Consider the following 21,268-nt stretch of genomic DNA (forward strand, 5'->3'; position numbering starts at 1 on the left):
CAATCGAATATCACATGTTCAGGTGTTTCTTCAACATACTCACACTCCGGACAAAATGGAGACGCGGCGTGACCACACCGATGCAGATACTTCCGGAAACAACCATGGCCAGATAGAAACTGTGTTAGGTAGAAGTTTACCTCTCCGTGTTGTCTATTCATCCACGGCGACAAATGTGGAATGAGCCGGTGAGTCCATCTTTCTCCGTACTGTCCCACTCCTGCTGCCACTTCGCCATCGAATCGATTCGAACCATCGTTCGCACGTTTCTGGTGGTTCTACGCTGATAACATTCGATATCCTCCGCCAGGGTGATGCAGATTGGGATCGTTCCGGCGATAACGCTTGCTGCTTCCGACGATATTGTCCTGTAGGCGCTTGTGACTCGTATGACCATAAGCCGGAATGCTCTGTTCAGCTTTTCACGGTTCCTCTTCGTTTTCAATGCTGTTCCCCAGGCAGGAGCACCATACCGTAGTATTGACGAAGATACACTAGCTAACAGACGTCTTGTGCTGCTTTTCGGGCCACCGACATTTGGCATGATCCTCGTTATTGCATTTATCGCCTTCGCGGACTTCTCGCAGGCATAGTCGACATGGCAGTTAAAGTTCAACCGGTTGTCGATCATCACTCCGAGAAGTTTCAGAGCTCGCTTAGTTGAAATCGCATGTCCCCCTACATATATCTTGATACGCTGGATCGACTTGCAGTTGCTCACCAAAAACACTTCCGTTTTGTGGTGAGCTATTTGTAGCTTGACTCCGTTCATCCAGCCCTCAATCGTGCTTATCGTCTCTGTCACCGAGGCCTCTACTTCTTCGAGAGACTCGCCCATCACCGTTAACGATATGTCGTCCGCGAAGCCAACGATTTTCACTTTCCTGGGAAGTTGCTGTGTCAAGACCCCATTGTACATAGCGTTCCAGAGAGTCGGCCCGAGAATGGATCCCTGAGGGACGCCCGCCGTCACTCGCACTGACCTCTGTCATTCGTTCGTATCGTACACCAGGATTCTATTGTGGAAATAGCTCTGATTTTCACAAACTCAGATTCAAATGAAAGGTCTTACGGTTCCATAGATCGCAATTGAATTTTATCCCGATCCAACTTCCGCACTACAGGGTGATATGCACAAAAAAATTATCGTTCTTTTTTCTCAGAGATGGCGTACCCGATTTTCACAAACTTAGCTTCAAACGAAAGATCTTATGATATATCCTATAGCTCGCAATTGAATTTTATCTTTATCCGACTTCCGGTTCCGGAGTTACAAGACAATTTGTCCAAATCTGTAAGAAAATGCGCTATCAATTTTCTCGAAAATTTCTTAACCGATTTTTACAAACTAGGATGCAAATAAAAGGTCTTGAAATTCCTTAAAAGTTCCCCTTAAATTTATCCAGATCCGACGTTTGATTCCGGTATTACAGCGCGATAAGTGACAAATTTTCAATTTCATGGGAATTTTTCCAAAAAATGATGGCGAAACGAGTTGAACATTTACTGGTATATTCATCTAGTTGGCAGACCTTGTTAGTTAGTGGATATATAAATCTACTTTGGGACTACTAGTCCCCGGTCTCCGCTTCGGAACGCACCGGTAATAGTGAAGAAAAAAAGAAACTCACTTCGATTTCTCAGCATCGGTTAAACCGATTATCACAAATCATGATTCAAATTATGGCAGTTCAGTTTTTTAAAAGATAGTGTGTAACTTCATCCAGATCCGACTTCCGGTTCCGAATTTATAGGACAATGAGTATCAAAACTTTCAAACTGTCATACAAAATGATGATGCATCGGTACGTGCTGTTACGGAAGAATAAAACACCACCGCCTTTGCGAACGTAGCATACAGCGTGCAGGGTTGCCACATTTAACTCTATATTAACTTGACATAACTGTTCACAAATTGAAAAGGTATTGGCAGTTTATACCTATGGTCGGGGCTCGAACATACGACAGCTGGCTTGTAAGACCAGCGTCCTATGCATGGAACCGTCAACCTTTAATCTCCACTGGTTTCTATTCAGTTTTATATTGAACATCTCCTCGGTGTTACTTTTGTCATTTTTGCATACTTATTCTGAAATTTTGCATACTTATTCTGAAATTTTTCATTATCATTCCCTCCGTTCTTAAACACAAATAAGAAAGCTGTGATGCTCCAAAGTATGGAAGATGGGGCACAGGTGGACACGATTTATACTGATCTCAAAGCAGCATTCGATCGCGTGGATCACGCTATTTTACTTGCGAAAATTCGAAAACTGGGTGCTTCCAAAACGTTCACTGAATGGATCAGATCGTATCTCGTTGGTAGAACTCTCTCTGTCAAACTTGGAAATAACGAGTCAGATAATTTCTCCAACTTGTCAGGCGTACCTCAGGGTAGCAATCTAGGACCTTTGCTGTTTTCTTTATTTTTTAATGATATTTGCTTTATCCTGCCACCAGGATGTAAGCTTATTTATGCAGATGATCTAAAACTCTTCCTCATCATTCGATCCGAAGAGGACTGCATTGTTTGGCAAAAACAGCTCGATGTTTTCTGTGATTGGTGTACGCGTAACCGATTGACGCTAAGTGTATCCAAATGTTCTGTAATTACCTTCACACGCAAGAAAAAGCCTGTTGTTTGGAGCTACACTGTTTCCGGAGAACGTCTCGAGAGAGTATCAGTTGTCAGAGATCTTGGTGTACTACTGGATACACAGCTGTCCTTCAGAGACCACTACTGTCATATTATTGCTCAAGCCAACCGAAATCTTGGATTCATATTCAAAATAGCAAAAGAGTTCAAAGATCCATATTGTCTTCGATCATTGTACTTCACCCTTGTGCGATCAGTCCTTGAAACTTCATCTGTAGTTTGGAGTCCTTACATAGATGTCTGGATTAACCGAATTGAAACAGTTCAAGCTAGGTTCATTCGTTATGCTCTAAGATCTCTGCCATGGCGTAACCCTACAGAATTACCACCCTATACAGATCGCTGCAGATTGCTTGGTATGGACACGCTTGCCAAAAGAAGGAATATCTTTAGGGCCGCTTTTATTGGAAAATTATTAATCGGTCAAATTGACGCTCCATATATACTTTCTCGAGTTAATATTAACGTACCACCTAGAACTTTAAGATCGTGGAACTTTTTAAAACTTGACCATCAACGTACTGATTATGGACAGAACGAACCCATAAGGGGGATGTGTTGTATTTTTAACAATGTCTATGATTTTTTCGACTTTTCCATTTCATGTGATAATTTTAAAGATAGACTTAAGAAATTTACTTAGTGTATAAGAATTTATGTAAAAACCAATATGTCAATTTATGTAACATGAAACTGTTTGTGATGTGATTATATTGTCAGTTCAGCCAACCATAGAAATTAGAAAAGAAGAAGGGGTTTTTATGCCAAATTGAAGATAGTTTCTGTTTGGATCTTCAATTGGGCTTTTCCCCTTCCAATGCTTCATGTAGACTATATCTGGTCAGATGAAGGAATAATAAATAAATAAATAAATAAATAAATAAATAAATAAATAAATAAATAAATGATTTATTTTTGCCTTTCTCATATAGAAAGGATATATAATGTCATATACCATTCGACTCAGCTCTGTGTGTGTGTTTGTATGTGTGTGTAAGAGAGAGAGAGAGAGAGAGAGAGAGAAAGAGAGAGTATGTATGAGTTTGTATTTGTGTGTATATGTATGTATGCAACAAACATGTGCACTCGATTTTGTCGGAAATGGCTGAACCGATTTTCACTAACTTACATTCAAATGAAAGGTATCTTGGTCTCATTGGGTTTTATTGAGTTTTACCCGTATCGGACTTCCGGTTCGGGAGTAACGGGGTAAAATGTGCAAAAGAAATGAAGAAAAAAGTGCATTCGATTATCTCAGAGGCTGCACAACCGATTTTCTCTACTAATATTTAAATTAAACACAGGTTGTTATTGAATTCCATCTAGATCCGACTTCCGGTTCGGGAGTTACGGGGTAAAATGTGCAAAATGAACAAAAAACGTTCAATCAATTTTCTCAAAGACCACTCATCCAATTTTCACAAACGTAGAATCAAATGAAGGGTCTTATAATCCCATATAATCCTACCAATTTTCATCTGGGTACGACTGCCAGGTACTTCAAATACATTCAAATAGCCGTATAATTCTTGAATTTGGCAGATTTGGTTAGTTGATGACCAACTACATGTTGGTCATATTTGTTTTTTTATTTATTTGTCGTCAATCAAAAGTAGACCATAAGGATAATTACAATAATCGTCTTAAATTAGTAAACTATTCTAAATAGATCACTAAATAATGTATATTTATGTATAATTTATTATGAGTTAAATAATAATAATTAGCTTACCGAATATAACTGAAATATTGCTTTAGTTTGTTTTTTGACATAGTGAAATCGACGGCTTCTAAATGCTTGTTGTATACAGCCATCAATTAATTAATTGGCCCATTTTTTGCATAGTTTGTACGCTGGTGGTTTGTAATAAAAATATTTCGATTTCTTAAACGCCGAGATGGTATGTAAAAATTTAGTTTGGACAGGAGTTGACTTGAATCTATGCGATTCGAGATAATGTCATTCACAAATGAGACCATTAAAAATTCTCTGCGTTCTAAGTCTCTAATTCTTTCGCATTTTTGAACTGGTTGACTTCCAATAGTAAGTATCAAGTCAGGTGTATTTTGTTTTTTACTGAATGTTATTCTACTGCATTTTTTCACATTTAGTTGAAGAAGACTTTTGTTACACCATGTATAAAAAGAAAGAATTTCTTCTTGATAAATCTTGGAATCCTGACTTTTCTCTATTTCTAAAAATAGTGTTCTATCGTCTGCGTATATTAGTATTTTAATTTTTTTTTATAACAAAGGAAATGTCGTTCACAAACAAGATAAATAAAAGAGGACCTAAATGAGATCCCTGGGGGACCCCGGAACTGACGTGAATGGGGCTCGACTTTTTACCCTTAAATTTTACAATTTGTTGACGATTTGTTAGATAAGATTCCAACCATTTAAGAAGACCTGGTAAGATTCCCAATTTCTGTAATTGGAACATAAGCATGGGTATGTCAACACGATCGAATGCTTTGCTGAAATATGTATAAAGAGCTTCAATGTCATTTCCCTTGTCCATAGCGGTCAGGGTATAGTGGACGTATTCAAGCAAATTAGTAGTAGTGGAACGTCCTTTGAAAAATCCATGCTGCATGTGAGTAATTCTATTTTTTGTTTGACTAAACAGTTTGTCATTAACGATCGCTTCACAGAGCTTCGGAATGCAAGAAAGAATAGCAATCCCGCGATTGTTGCATATGTCTGCTTTTTTCCCATTTTTGAAAATTGGTATTAGGAAAGAGTTTTTCCACGCATCTGGAAAAAAATTTAGCGAAAAGATTACAAATTTCTTGTGAGTTATTACCAATGTTTTCCTGTAGATACATTCTTGACGGAAAGTTTTCTGATTTCAATTTGTTTCTAACATAACTAAAGAATTTTTTTGAGCAAGACTTTATTTCCTGTTCAGTTCTTGAGTTATTCTCTTTGAATGCAGTATCAATTGCTAAACTTAGTTGGTCACAGATGTGTATGTAATTCGATAAATTGTCACTATTATTTTCTCTTTTGTACTTTTTATGAGCTTTTTGTTTTCGATTTCTTAGGTTTCTAATATGCTCGTTATACCAAACAGGATACTTTGAATTATTTTGTCGCCTAATTTTCTTTAATGGGACATGTTCATTTATTATGTCGTACAGCCGTGCGAAGAAAACATCGACAGAAATTTGGACATTTCCTTCGTTTCTAAGAAGTTCTTGCCAATCTATTTCTCGTAGCTTACGACTAATACTATCATAATTGGCTGAGTGATAATAGAAAAATTCCTCATACTCGTAGTCGTCGGGTCTATTAATCCGATGTATAAATATTGAGAATTCGATTGCTGTATGAAAAGTTTCATTTTTCCACAATGAAATTGGTGATTCTATTACACAGAAATCATCGTGAATATTAGTAAATAAAAAATCTAAGTAACAATTTTGCTGATTTTTTACATGATTAATTTGATTAAGACCTAAACGGGATATTTTGTCGAATAAGTAATGAAGTGTTTCATTCTCCCCAACGAGAGGAAGTAAAATGCTATCATTTTCAGCGTCTGGAATAAAGTCGATATTGCGCTGATTAAAGTCTCCATATATATGAACTTTAACCTCCGATGGAAGCTTAGTCATGATTTCATCAGTAACATGCAGAAACTTTTCATATGTGGCTTTTTGGGCATTGTTAGGAGGAAAATATACTGAAACAAAAACATGTGTTTCACCTGCTAAATGTATTCTTACCCATACGTGTTCAAATTCTTTAAATTTCGTAATGGTTATCATTTCGGCGTCAAATTCTGCTAAAACAGCAATAAGAACACCTCCTCCCGATTTTTTTTATCAGATATATGGAGCTCCCGATCGTTTCTAAAAACGTTGTAAATGTTTCCGAAGACTTCCGTGCTGTTAACGCTTTCATCCGAACTGGTTTCGGTTGCAAGAATAATTCCATACGAACGCCCTAAAATATTTTTATTGATTTCATTAATCTTAAGCGCGCTCTTCATTCGGTTAAAATTTTGACAATATGCTACCAAATTGGATCTCACTCCCAAATGGATCTCACTCACTTTTCTCAGCGATGGTTTGATCGATTTTCACAAACTTATACGGCCAAACTAAGCAATTCCGGTTATTCCTTCAAGAGTCGAAGAAATTTTTTTTGTAGAATACCACAGTATTATATATGATAGTATGATTGAGATGAGAAAGGCATTTCTACACGACTAGGTGGATTAAAACAGGTTTTTTTATCTTTATTTAAAAAAAAATCCGTTATAAGTTGGTTGTTCTGAATTATTTCAAGTTGCTGTTAAACGCTTACAAATATCGTTGAACGAAACAAGGGGTGTTGGCCCTATTTCCAATGGATTGTTCAACATAGAACCTGTGGGGAACAATAAGTTGTTTCCAAAACTTGGACTGAACTTGTCACTCAAACGCGAAATTGGCTATGGCCTCCAACTTTTTCAATTTGTTGAATCAGAAAAATCATGATGCTGAAAATCGTCACTCAGATTTGAGCCAGTAATATTTCTTCCTGGTTTTGTATTAAAATTTCCGGCCTATTCCCGGTGAAATCAAATTTCCGGCAAGAAACTTTTTTTTTTGTTTCAATTATAGAGGTTTTAACATTGTGGTCATTCACCTCTTCGGGCCAGAAAAGTTTTCTGACCCTATGTGCGGGGTTGGGAATCGAACCCAGGTGGGCAGCTTGAAAGGCATCGACTTACCCATCACGCTATACCCGATCCCCGGCAAGAAACTTCTAAAATAGAGACTAAAGTTTATAATTATATACACACTAATATCAGATGTACAACTTTTTTCTTCCGCCGTTTTATTCCAAAATCAAAAGCTTTATTGCGTAAAAGTGCTTACAGAAGTATTATTCAAAGTATTGTCCATCGCTAGCGACAACTTTCTCCCATCTTTCCGGAAATTTTCGGATCCCGGCTTGAAAAAAGGAGTCCCCTTCTAACGCTATCCATGAAGCAATCAATTTTTCCAAGTTTTCGAAGGATTGAAAATGTTGATCTGCAGGCCGTGGACCATCCAACGGAATAGGTGGAAGTCAGAAGGGGCGACATCTGGGGAATACGGCAAAACTTCCCATTTCAGCGTTTCCAGGTACTTTTTGACCATTTTTGCGACGTGAGGCCGAGCAATGTCGTGTTGGAGGATGACTTTGTCATGTCGCTCTTGATCTTGTGGCCGCATTTCTATTAGCGCGCGGCTATGGCGCATCAGTTGCGATTGGAAGCGATCTCCTGTGATGGTTTCACTCGGTTTTAAAAGCTCGTAGTGATCCCACCAAATATAAATCATAACCTTGGCGCCGTGAATATTCGATTTTGCCTTCGACGAAGTAGCATGCCCGGGCTTTCCCCATAATTTTCTGCGTTTAGGATTATCGTATCGAACCCACTTTTCATCACCGGTTACGATTCGATGTAAAATCCCCTTACAATTTTGTCTTTGAAGCAGTTGCTCACATACAAATATACGGCGTTCGATGTCCCTCGGTTTCAACTCGTACGGCACCCAGTTTCCTTCTTTCTGAATTATGCCCAGGGCCTTGAGACGTTTTTAAACGGTTTGCTGACTCACTCCCAACGATTCGGCAAGCTCTTCTTGGGTTTGGCACGAATCTTCATCAAGCAATGCTTCTAATTGTTCATCTTTGAAGGTTTTTTCTCTTCCACCACCATGTTTGTCTTCGACATCGAAATCACCATTTTTAAAACGTTAAAACCACTCCCGAAACGTTCTTTTACTCAGAACAGCATCACCGTAAGTTTCTGAGAGCATTCGATGCGCTTCAGTTGCATTTTTTTTCGAATTGTAACAGAAAAGTAAAACTTCCCGCAAATGGCGAGAATTGGGAACATAAACAGATATTTTCGAGCGTGAATAATACGAAAACAAGAACAACTGTCACTGAAACGGCGATGACAATTCGTTAGGCACTGTACACAATCACTTTAAACGAATGATCATCTATGCATTTTGACCAGCCTCAGCCGGTACAGCCACCTATCGGAAAACGGCGGAAGCAAAGCTGTACACCTGATAATACAAACAAGTATGAAATTAATTGAGTCGACATTTAGATTTGCAGAATGTACATTAAAACGCAATCAACCGAGAAAAAAACGAACTGCAGGTTCTTCGTTTCCAACAATAATAAGACGCATACATGTCGTGCCGGTATCTGAAGGATATTTAAAAGGAACGCCTTTCGGAAGAAAAACCAGCACTAACAGTAACCTTCGCGTGATAGATTAAAAAAAGCGAAACTTGCACACACCCAAAACAGACACACATTGGCCAATGAAGAGGTATCAAAGCCAAACAACGTAGGGAGCTCGATTGCGCCCAACCGAAGCCGAAATTCGGTGACCATGGTAATTAAACAGACCAGAAAGCTTGAAAACAAATTCGAACGGTCGGCCCGTTCAATATGTGTGCATGAAATTAATATTTCCATGTATATCACGTACGAAGTCATTAGCGAACACGGTCGCCCCACAGCAGCAGAGGTTGGTTTTCAGACAAATACAGCTGGAAAGAACCGACGGGCAACATCAGCGGAACATTTGCAGTTCGAGTTCCACCCTCTGCAAACGAATAATATAATATCGCACCGCTCACCGAGCCACAATTAATCACCGCATTCACCCCGCAGATCCCTTCGTCGAGGCCGACATCGTATTCCGGCAGTATGCAGAAGTAGCAGCAGCAGCAGCAGCAGCAGAGTCGATCGTCGTCGTCGTTTGATTGTGTAGCAGCAGCACACATAGAGGCGGCAAATATATCCTAGTTAAGCCTCACAGACAGCACGGAATGAGCACCTCCCTTCGTGGCAGTCCTGTTCTGCCTGGATAGGGAGCTCTCAATAATTCTCAATCGCATATGCCATTTTTTCCACCATCACCACACCGTCCGGACTGCTGCTGCCGAGGGGTTCGAAAAGCTCAACCCATCAAGCACTCAGAAACGCATTTTCATATTTTTCCCTGCCTGCGTTTGTTGCACGTAGGGGGTTTCCGTTCCTGCTAGTGTTACTCGTTCGCCCACCACCACCCCTTCGTTAGCTTTGGTTGTGTTGTTGTTGTTGTTATTGTTGTAACTACAAAGTCAGCAGAGGGATGAATTGTTATCGGACTCTCCTTTGATGAATTCTGCGTGTTACAATCGAACCCGTGGCCAGCATTCGAGCGAAAATTTTCAAACTCTCTGATAATTATTTTCAATCACCAGAGATCCGATTGACGTTAAGATTTACGGTAAGCTCCTGACCATCGGAGCCTTTGAAGCTCCATCATGCTCTGAAACACTGCAATCGAATAGCAGCAATAGCAAGAGGCCATTACAAACCGAGATTTCCCGTGCGCCAGCCAAGTTGCCTGCTCCTTGTCCAAAACCTCAGCAGCAGCCATTATTCCGAGTATTCAATTAGACTTCACTCAAACCAAATCCTGTATGTGTTTTCCACTTTCATTGTCCGGAGCGGAGGCTATCCTTACGGTTTGGCTGTTAGGAATGTTCGGTCCGGTAGGCAGGTAAGAAGGAAGATCGGTAGGTAGGTAAGCAGGAAAGGTATTTTGCTTCATTCACCCGCACACGGCTTATTTTGACTATTCGAAGAAAACACGATTAGACCTTCTTTTTTCTTTTTTGGTGCGTTAGCTTGAAATGATTTACTGAAGTTTTATCCTTTTATAACGGTACATTGCTGTCGGTAGTCCTGCCACTTTTTTTACGGTTATCCCCTCTTCACACCGTCTCGAAGATGTTAACGCGTTATGAGCTGCTTTGTCTGGGTTAAGAATCGGTCGACTGTGGAGAAGACACCTTACTAAATTACCGAAAAGTAATTTTCGGAAGAGCTATTTGTGTTCATCTTTATGACTGACTATGAATTTTTTTCGGATTGTAAAAAGGAAGATTTGATTACATTGCTTTTAAAATGGATAATAACACAATGGGAGTCGTTATACTAACAAAAATGGTCCCTAAGCGCCATCGAGTCGTTACGTTGGATACCCAATGCTATTTTAGAGGTACGCAATCGTACTTAATTTCAAAGATATCTTCAATTTTTTTCTATGATAATTAGGGAGAGCCATTCTAGGATAATTCAAATACCTACGAAGCAAAAAAAATGCTATTTTTACCTGGAACTGTTAGCGGAATATATTCAATAGTTGTTCAAGTAAAGTTATAAGTAAAACAAACTTATAAAACCGATACACTGAAGAAGGATGTAAATAACATTCCGAAATACGCGTATCTGTATTGTAACGTTTGTTATGCTTCATTAAAGTATAGTAACTTTGTGAAAGTGTAATAACATGACAGTGAAATAGTGGAATTAAATGGTACATAAATAGTTCAACTATTGAAAAAAAAAAAAAAAGATTGTTCAACCTTAGGAAGGACTACGTCTTTCTTCACTATACTCATCTGGGTGCATTTTAAAAATTTCGCATCATGAAAGTGTAACGAAATAACTAAAGATTTGATTTCTTAAAAACTTTTTCCTTGTTTGAGTATTTCTCTAATTCTTTCACGAAACGAATTAAAGAAGGTTAAAATTTGTTGCTAGTATCACGTTTATTATGTACACGTTGTTTAAATAGTGAAAAATAGGTCCCAACAGAAAACACTTTGCACTTTTTTTATTAATGATACTTTACCATCTTTGTGGCATTCGTGTCCAGAGTTGCCAGGTTATTTTTTTCAAAAATCTGTCAAAACTCAAAAATTTATCTGGTTTTGTCTGATCTAATTAGTTAGAGTGTCTGGCGAAGCGAGAAAAATCTGGCAACGCTGTTCGTGTCAGACCCTGTTGCACGTTTGCAAGCTTTAGTCTGTGATAAACCATGAACGGAGACATATCGAGTGCGCAGACCGCCATCTACGTCAAGACAGTGGAACTACCCCCGGCATTATTCAACTAGTTCTACAGTCAATGGCGAATATGAGGCTCCGTTTCTCAAGCATATATGCAAAAAAACAACAACTAGCTGTTCTGTTATTGGGCATTCGCATTGTGAGTTTTGCTCCAAACAAGAGCGATTGCGTCATCCTGCTGCTGGTCGTTTGCATTGGAGGAATAGAAAATGAAAAGTGGAAAACGATGGGGAACGTTACACAAAATCAGCCTTTCTGATGGCTCTATGCAGATAACATAACCATAAAGATTACCTCTTAGCAAATCTAATTTTTACCATCAGTTTAGTGCAAATCTTGAACAATTTTATAAGCTTTGTGAACTTTTCGCAAATAAGGCCAGCATTTGGCTGCTTTGCGTTCAAGAAAAATGTTTCTAACAGTGTTTATTGTCGTAGAGACAGAATTGAATTCCGTACAGTATTATGATAGTTTCTTCCACTGAAATGTTTAGATATATGAAATATGTCTAAAAATTTGAACGACCGTATGATTTACATAGATAAAAATATTTTGTGAATTTACATTTATTTTCATGTACATATTGGGAGCAGGCAATTCAATGGTGTAACTTTCCATTCAATTAAAAAAAACTAAACGATTTGTAAACATACAGTCTTGTTCAGTGAAAAACTATTATTATTAAATCGTTTATTTATACCCGGTTTTAACCTAGTTGCGGTCGTTCACCGGGAATGAAAAACTACATGCAATACAATGTAATTTGACATAAATCATGTAATTGGTTTACATGTCGTGTAAGTTTCAGGGTTTTCTCGAGTTGTTCTACTTCGACATTCGATGCGAATGATGCTGCTTCAAACGTACCTACCGATTTGTTCGATTTGGATATTTTTACCGTTACACCAAACTTGGTTGAGCAAGCAGCAAAAAAAACTCAAACGCTCCTTTTCTCCTGGTCCGGATGGTATACTAGCCGTTGTTTTGTGTCGCAGTATTTCAACTTTAGCAGAACCATTGAGCATCATTTTCAATCGATCGTTTGAGCAAGCTAGGTTCCCTCGTATATGGAAACAGTCGTTTATTTGTCCATGACATGGTTTTTTTTCCCTGGGAGATCGGTTACAACGAATTTGTTGGCATTCACATCCCAGTGCATAACTAGTATGGAAGCTAAAACACAAATTGATGTTATCTATACTGATCTCAAAGCTGCTTTTGAGAAAATAGATCATAAAATACTTCTTTGCAAATTATCTCGCCTTGGATTATCATCTTTCCGATAGGAAATTACGCATGAAAATAGACCACAGCACATCATCCGAGTTTTCGAATAAATCAGGTGTCCCACAAGGTAGTAACTTAGGACCCTTATTATTCGTATAATTCTTCAACGATGTGGCGTTGCTTTTGGGAGCTGGATGTAAATTAGTCTACGCAGCAGATTTAAAACTGTATTTCTCTGCACAGTGTTTCAAAAACGCAAATTTTTTATATTTCTGGTACTCTGCATCATTCTTCTTCTTTTCTTCTTACTTCTTCTTCCTTCTTTTCCAAGTTTATGAGCTTCTCTTAGTTCGATTTTCCAGTTTTCTCAGTGTGAATAAATTTCATATGAAATAGAAATGTTGAGTTAGTAATTATTTACACATGCAATTTACACATACATATACATCTACATATGCACGCAAACATACTCACACACATACATACATACATACATACATACATGTACTCCACAAGCAAACATAGTAACATTGAGCTACTGTTTCCATTCTAATAGATTCTGACTAGGGTTAATGTACCAATAGTCATCTCATTAGTAGTGTCACCATGTTATTTTAGCGATTACTCGACTTTCAATTAATGCATCAATGCAATTAATTGCTTTTAATTTGTGAAGCACTACCGCAGAAAAATTAGTTCGAAAATTGATCAATACTGTTGTTATAGCGACGCGAAAACTTGAAGCGAATGCTACTTATCTCATCTTACTTTTGAAGTCAATCTATCGAACAGAGACATCATATCTCACTCTAACTAATGGTTTTCGTATATGACTAATGACTAATGGAGCTGAGATAAATGAGGGACCGTTACCCTATTTTTATCTCTACTATTGGTCGATCGTTAGTCCTGAGCTGAAACGGTGGCCTTTATTACCATTCTTGCATACACTTCCTCTTACACTTCACTCACATATCATCTCAGCCTTCAGGTCTCACATGAAAACGACACAACCTCACAAAATGAATTGGATGAACATCGTTTGACAGCTATCAGTGGTTTGCTCATATGTTCAGTCTGTATTATTTTATTCTATTCTACGATATTCTATCTCACTCCACAGTATTCCATGGTACACAAACCACCAATAAACGTCAAAAATGGACTGCATTTGCCGTTCGTTTGATGTCATCATGTGACACCCAATTGGGATACGTTCACTCCATTTAATTTCCACTTCACACTGGTAATAAAGGCCGGTAGTATGAAAATGAAACATAAAACAGAGCTCAGTTAAACCCTACCGGCCTCTCCAAACCCCGGATGTTTGGAGCGTAATGCAATCAACGTCTTGTTTAAGTCGTTCCGTATTTCATTCATTAAATTCAACAATTAAACTAAAGCTGTAACATATATCTATACTGAATTCTAACTGTAATTGATTGTATCTGATGATGTTTGCAATACCGTCAAGCCCACCAACCACGGGAGGGTAGTGCACTTTTTCATACACATTTTACTCCTTTATTCTGGAACTGGAAGTCGGACTATACGACATTGTATTTTAATTTATGGTTATGAAAATGGTCCAGTGATGGTCTATGAGAACGAGAAATTCGGGTGCTCTTTTGGAAATGTCATTGCGCATTTACACCATATATTTATAGCTGCCGTTAATTAAGACCTGATAAGCGGTCGTCTATGAGAAAATTGAGTACACTTGTTTTCATTATTTGCTTATTTTTTCTCGTTACTCCGGAATCGGAAGTCGGATCTAGTAGAAATTCAATAGCATACTATTAGACAATGTTACTTCTCATTTGAATCTAAATTTAAGGAAATCGGTCAAGTGGTCTCTGAGAAAATCGAGTGCACTTATTTTTCTCATTTTTTTGCACAATTTAAAAATTCTGCCATATTTGAATTACCACAACCTCCGGTGCCAGTTGTCGTATGTTCGAGCCCCGACCTGGAAGGATTCTTAGTGTCAGTAGGATCCATAGTACTAGCCATACAATGATTCTGTACACTAAGAATCGGCTGCGAAGTCTGTTGAAACAGAAAGGCCAAAATCCACAAAAGGAATGTAATGCCAGGACTTTGCTTTGCTTTCCGATGCTTCCAAAATCTCGAGTATTTCGTATCACGCGTCATCACTTATGTGACGGTTTAAGATTTTTAAAACACTCATTACCCTTTTACCCTAGAGCGCTTTTTTGAGACTTTCACGTAATTCAGGGAATTGTTTCACTAAAATTAAATATTTTATAGTAAAATTAAACAAACTCAAACACTATTATAGAACTCAAACATTATCCGAAGGTTTTGGAATCAAACTGTGCCGTTTATTTGTGAATACCAGTGGCGTCTCGTCCTCAAGTGCACTTCGTGCACTGCACAACCGGTCAAAATGAAGAAATCACCCAGCTCAGCTCTGAGTTTTGTTGTTCTCTGTGTCGCGTTTGACTCTCTGAGAACTTGTATTAACACCTTCAGGAGAGGCTTCAACGGCTTATGCTTATGGCAGTTGAGAACGAATTGCTGTACCAGTTGCAACGTCGAATCGGTTTTAGTGATTTTCAGATTTTCTCGAAGAGCACCACATTTTTCTATTGTGTCACGAGAGCGTTCTAGGGGTCATTTCTGAACCGTATGTCTGATCTGGATAAAACTTAACAGCACTTAAAAGGACTATAGGATTCTACAATCTATGTTAACGAAAATCGTTTCAGCAATGTCAAATCGAAATTATAGAGAAAAGGACTATGGGATTTAAATCTAAGTTGTTTGCGAGAAACGGCTCAGCAATGACAGCTTGAAATTATGCAGATAAATTATCATTCTGTTGATTCTGTTGAACATATTTGCCTATTTTCGAATGTTGGTTCTACACAGAGTTTGTTTCGATGTATTTTAGAATCCGTTGGTTTCCGGGGCTTAAAATTAATTATACCAAAAAAATCATCGAACAGGAAACAACCTATTGTGAACAGATCCTTTTTGTAAACTTGCAGCACCCCTATCACAAGCTTTTTCCTAGTAGAGAGCAAGGGTAAACAAGAAACTTTGATTTGATTAACAGCTCGTCTGTCCGATCGAAAACAGCTTCCAAAAATTTCCGCTTCTAGTAGCATGGATTACCCGGCGGAAACCCTCATCAGCCCCGTAGTCTCGACATCGTATGACTATCGAAACGCGGTGCGTTATCGCGTGCCGTAGTTAGAAATAAGCTCACTTTTCCGTGTTTCATTCTCGCGTCCAAATGGATCCGGTGCGCTCGTTTGGCGCTTCCATCTACCCGGAACAGAAACCGGGCAACTTAATCCGCTGGGGATGGCCGTTTCCGTTCATTAACTTTTACTCGCTGCTAATCGTAAACAGGCGATTATTTTGCGTGCTATCCACCCGAAAGGACAGTGCTGCGGGGATCAACACCCCAGCGAAAAGATTTTTCATTGTCAGTTCAGTCATGTTGAAGGCATGCTAACCCTCACGCGACCATTTCAGTGAACATTGTGAGTTCAATTTCTTTATTCGATCAATTTCGTTTGTAAATTCAAATATATCTTAAATATTCTTATCGTCCAAACTTTGACTAAAATTTTCAATCGAAATATTCACTCGGCCGTCAAAGAGTTAATCACTGTTGAGACACGCTCGAGGCAAAACGATCCTTCTCCATCACCACACGCATTCAAAGGAGGAAAGTCAATTCCGCAGCAAGTCACTATCACAACAGTTGATGGAAAAAAAGCTACAAAACGAACCCATTTCTTGCGCTATTATTGAGCTTATCAGAGTGTCCCTATCGATGACATCGAGCAGAAGAATATAATTGTTTTGTTTGGGCCTGAGTAGACTTGTCTGTCGCTTCGGAAAGATGAATGCTGTCGTCTTCCAGTATGGTGCTGCGGTGGTAAGGTTATTTATTTTCGTTGGGTTCGTTTTCTTTACCATTAGAAACTCGATCCGGGGCTCTCTACGGCTCAAGAACAGAGATTGTAGTGGTGATAAATGGATAACAGTCAGTATCGATTGTGTTTTGTTGGAAAATATGCAACTCATGGAAAGATTTATTTTAAATGGAATACCGGAGGGTATTTTAGATATGGACAAGTGCACCTGTGACAATTTTACTTAATTCAATCACTAGATTGCATGCAGTTTCCAGTTTATTTGAAAAACACTTTTTGCTGTTTAACAAAGCTAAAGATTGGTTGTTCGGAAACCGGAATGTAGCAAATTTGAACGATAAAATTACAGTTTCAATAGATAATCTGTTTCATTCTAGAGGATTGATTGGAGCTAACTACTCATCTTTTTTATCAGCATGGAAATATACTATAAACAACAATACAATACTGGATAAACTCGGTATAGTTTATCTCCTAAACTTTAGTTGGTGGAGAGTAAACTGAAATACTTTCAAAACATTAAAAATAATACAGTGTTTACATATTTTTTATGACTTGCCGCTTGGATGGTTCAGTCTTATAAAACAAAAACAGAAACAGGTGCACTAACCTCAAATATCGCCAAAAACCACGCCGGAAACTGCTCCCCTGCTTCAAGTTTGACAGCTAAAACTTTTTCCAAGATTTCTTGGGCCATGTTTCGCCAATATTTTGTTCGTTTTCTCGAATGAACTTCACTTCTTACCGCTGAATCACCGAATAACACTGTAAAACACTAGCACCGCACTAACAAAACACAATTGATCACTTTTTGAAATGTTTGTTGGTCCCAAATCACACCATATTTCCATTCGGAAATCCACCTCGAAACGGTTCTAAACTATTTTGAAAAATCGCACATTTCAGGTAACCTCGAAGAACATGATTATCTCAAAAACCGTTCACCAACAAAACAAAAACATTTGCCGTGATTACACGAGCCGACAGATTCTATCATTACGGCAAGGCCAACTAAAAAACGGCAGATCGTTTGACAGCTAACTGTAAACCGTTATGCAAGTATGGCTGTGTGTGTGCGTTTGGGGGGATTGTTTGCCGTGGCAGAGTCGGCTTCGGTGATCTGCAAAAAGATAGATAAAAAAATGATGTTAGCTTATTCAATTTACACTGATAGAAATTTGCACGATCGATTCATATGTAAATAGCACTTCAATTTAATATGCTTTTTCATTTCAACACATAACCAGAGCGATTTGTTTTAAGATTTTATGTGCAAATACACTACGATGATCAGATGAGATTTTAAGAGTTTTTCCTTTGGATGTGATGTGTTTTGCTATTGAATCAAACTACATGTGTTGAACACTCAATTTTCTAGGGGAAATGAGTACAGTACTAATGTATGTGCATAACACTTGATTCGGTCAACTGTGTTTCAATTGAAATCAATGTGGTAACTAGGTATCTAGAGGTAACTACATATCTTATCGTTTTGATGTGAATTACAGATAAATGTAGTATGATTTCCATTTAATATCAACAGTTTTCACACTCATTTTATGAGTTAAGTGTATACACGGAAAATAAAAACTACCCATTCTTTGATTTCTTTTTACTTAATTTTGAGTTCTTTTGAATCTTTTCTTTCATTCACTCCTCCCAGTGTTGTCAAAATGCAAAGAATAAAACCACCCAAAAGCAAGAGTTTCGTTCAATTAGCTAAAATTAAGTAAACCATATCAACCTGAAATTGAGTCAATACGACTCAACTGTAGACTAAATATAACTTACAATTGATTAGATATAACTCATCTTTAAGTATTTTTTGCACGTGCCTTACAGAAACTACCCAGAGCCACTTTACTTAAAATTAGGTTTTTGATCGGAACCCCCAAATTGGGTTGAATGTACTTAAAATTAAATTGTTTTGCGGTTCCGTTTTGATGAATTTCATATGTTCTACAAGTAGTGATAGTTCAATGCTTTGCACATGATGCTAGCATGCCAATTATTTTCAGTGTATTGGAATCGTGCTGCATCACGTTGTTGTTTCTGTTGATATTTTTTAATAAACTGGTGGCTGCTGGAATAAATTCAACTAAAGTATTTTGAACACGGGTAATTTATTCTCATTGATTTCTACACTGAGGAGAAAGCACTTGAATTATGAAACTTAGCGAACCTTTGATTTACAAACCAAGAAAAAATTAGTTCCATTAAGTTAATTTAATTTATGTTGGAGAAGATAACTCGGTGAACCTTCGGGCTCCAAGAAATTTGTGTCTACTGATTGGAACCAAAAAATTGCTTTTATATTCTAATCATATGCTCAGTGAGTAGTCGAGTTGAGATGACTAATAACTACCCGAATAAAAATATTATAGAAAAACAATACGATTTGCTGTTACAAAACCTTCCACAATTTTGCTTTGACCATTGAAAAATATTTTAATGTATTGTTATACACTATTCAATTGATTGTGAACATGGTTTTTACAATAGAATGTATAGGTTGTTAAGTATCGTAGCAATTCAAATCATAAAATTTTCTCATACATGTTTTCTTGGAAAACAATCAAATGTACATTTTGCATATTGTTTGAAACATCACGTGCACAATAAATTCAATTGTAGAATCGAAGAAACAATATAGTGAATCGTTTGAAATGAAAAAAATCTTGTCAAGATACAATAAAATGTATTGCAACCCATAGATCTAATTGTGAATCAATTGTTCATGCTGTAAAATCAATGGTTTATTTTTTTACGGGTAATACTATGTTCACACTTGCAGAAAACAACATGTTTTAACGATACTAATATGAAGCTATAACCGAATTATGTTATACGCATGACATACCTTAAAAAAATAAACCATTGATTTTACATCATAAACAACTGATTCACATTTGTATACATTGGTTACAATACATTTTATTGTATCTTGACAATATAATTTTCATTTCCAACCATTCAATATATTGTTTCTACGATTCTAAAATTGAATTTATTGTACACGTGGTGTTTCAAACAATATGCAAACTGTACATTTGATTGTTTTCCAAGAAAACATGTATGAGAAAATTTTATGATTTGAATTGCTACGATACTTAACAACCTATACATTCTATTGTAAAAAGCATGTTAACATTTAATTGAATAGTGTATAACAATACATTAAAATATTTTTCAATGGTCAATTCAAAATTGTAAAAGGTTTAGTAACAGCAAATCGTATTGTTTTTCTACAACATGTTTTATTCAGGATATTACATGTTATTGAGTTTGTTTAGAAACAAACTAAAGAAATACCTACGTCACAGGTAGAAAAGAAAAAAAAGTACGTTGACAAAATCCGGAAAATAAGAAATAACCCGTAAAAAAATAAACCATTGATTTTACATAAAAAACAACTGATTCACATTTAGATCTATTGGTTACAATACATTTTATTGTGTCTTGACAATATAGTTTTCATTTCCAACCATTAAATATATTGTTTCTACAATTCTACAATTTAATTTATTGTGCACGTGTTGTTCAAACAATATGCAAACTGTACATTTGATTGTTTTCCAAGAAAACATGTATGAGAAAATTTTATGATTTGAATTGTTACGATAGTTAACAACCTATACATTCTACAAAAAGAATGTTCACAATTAATTGAATAGTGAATAACAATACATTAAAATATTTTTCAATGGACAAAGAAAAATTGTGAAAGGTTTTGTAACAGCAAATCGTATTGTTTTTCTACAATATTTTTTATTCGGGAAGTCAGGTACTCCTCCTAGCTATGGATGATGTTACCGTTTCACGCTTATTACCAACGTTTCGAAAGTTTATTGCTTCAAAACGTTGGCCATTTAAGAGAAATGAATATTTTTAAACAGTAAATGACCAAAGAAATCATCTTCAAGTATAAAAAAACAAAAATGGTTGTACCAGTCAGAGCTGCCAAAGTGTCAAAAATATGTGTTTGGCGGATAAACCTATCTGTACAATATCTATCTCAAAAAGTCAAAGATAAATTTAGTGAGGATACTGATTTTGCAAGCAAAAAAATGGTCGCTTAACCTTGTTTACCCTTATGGAACCAAACACAAAAACTGAAAATCGGTATTTATCTGTATGGAAATTGAATTATCGGAATTTTAAGAGAGTATATTTATATTCCTGTATCGAGTCCAAAAATCGATCTAGTTGGCAGCGCTGGTACCAGTTTCCAGTTTTGTTTTATTGTGAATACATGGTTACTTTGATGTAAAACTGCTGTTATTGAACAGCTTGTCAATTGACAGAGTCGAAAAGTGACGTAGAATGCTAGCAGGGTTGTGCTTTACTGACAACTATATTATGTTAATTGGGGAAAATATGTTTTAATGTGACGTTTCTGAATATGAAATAACGCAAAAGTAAAACATGTTATTTTGCTTAAAACATGAAATCAGAGTTAAAACTTGTTCTAACCCATAGTGTGAACATAGTATAACGCTCATATATTTTTGTTATTGATGTACATTGATTAAAAAAAAAACCTTTTCCAATCCACCATGTGG

The 21,268-nt window shown here is 37.1% G+C and overlaps 1 protein-coding gene across 3 annotated transcripts in view; it reads right to left on the reverse strand.

The window, feature by feature from the left end:
* Positions 1 to 21,268, reverse strand: part of LOC131427652 (protein disks lost) — an 828,850-nt gene that overhangs the window by 504,446 nt on the left and 303,136 nt on the right. For all 3 annotated transcript variants that reach the window (XM_058591040.1, XM_058591038.1, XM_058591039.1), the window contains one exon: positions 17,317 to 17,826. In XM_058591040.1, the coding sequence (XP_058447023.1) occupies positions 17,317 to 17,403 (87 nt within the window). In that variant the 5' untranslated portion in view covers positions 17,404 to 17,826. The remainder of the gene's footprint in view (positions 1 to 17,316; positions 17,827 to 21,268) is intronic.

This window comes from Malaya genurostris, chromosome 2 (assembly GCF_030247185.1).
Source record: "Malaya genurostris strain Urasoe2022 chromosome 2, Malgen_1.1, whole genome shotgun sequence".
Classification (NCBI taxonomy): Eukaryota; Metazoa; Arthropoda; class Insecta; order Diptera; family Culicidae; genus Malaya; species Malaya genurostris.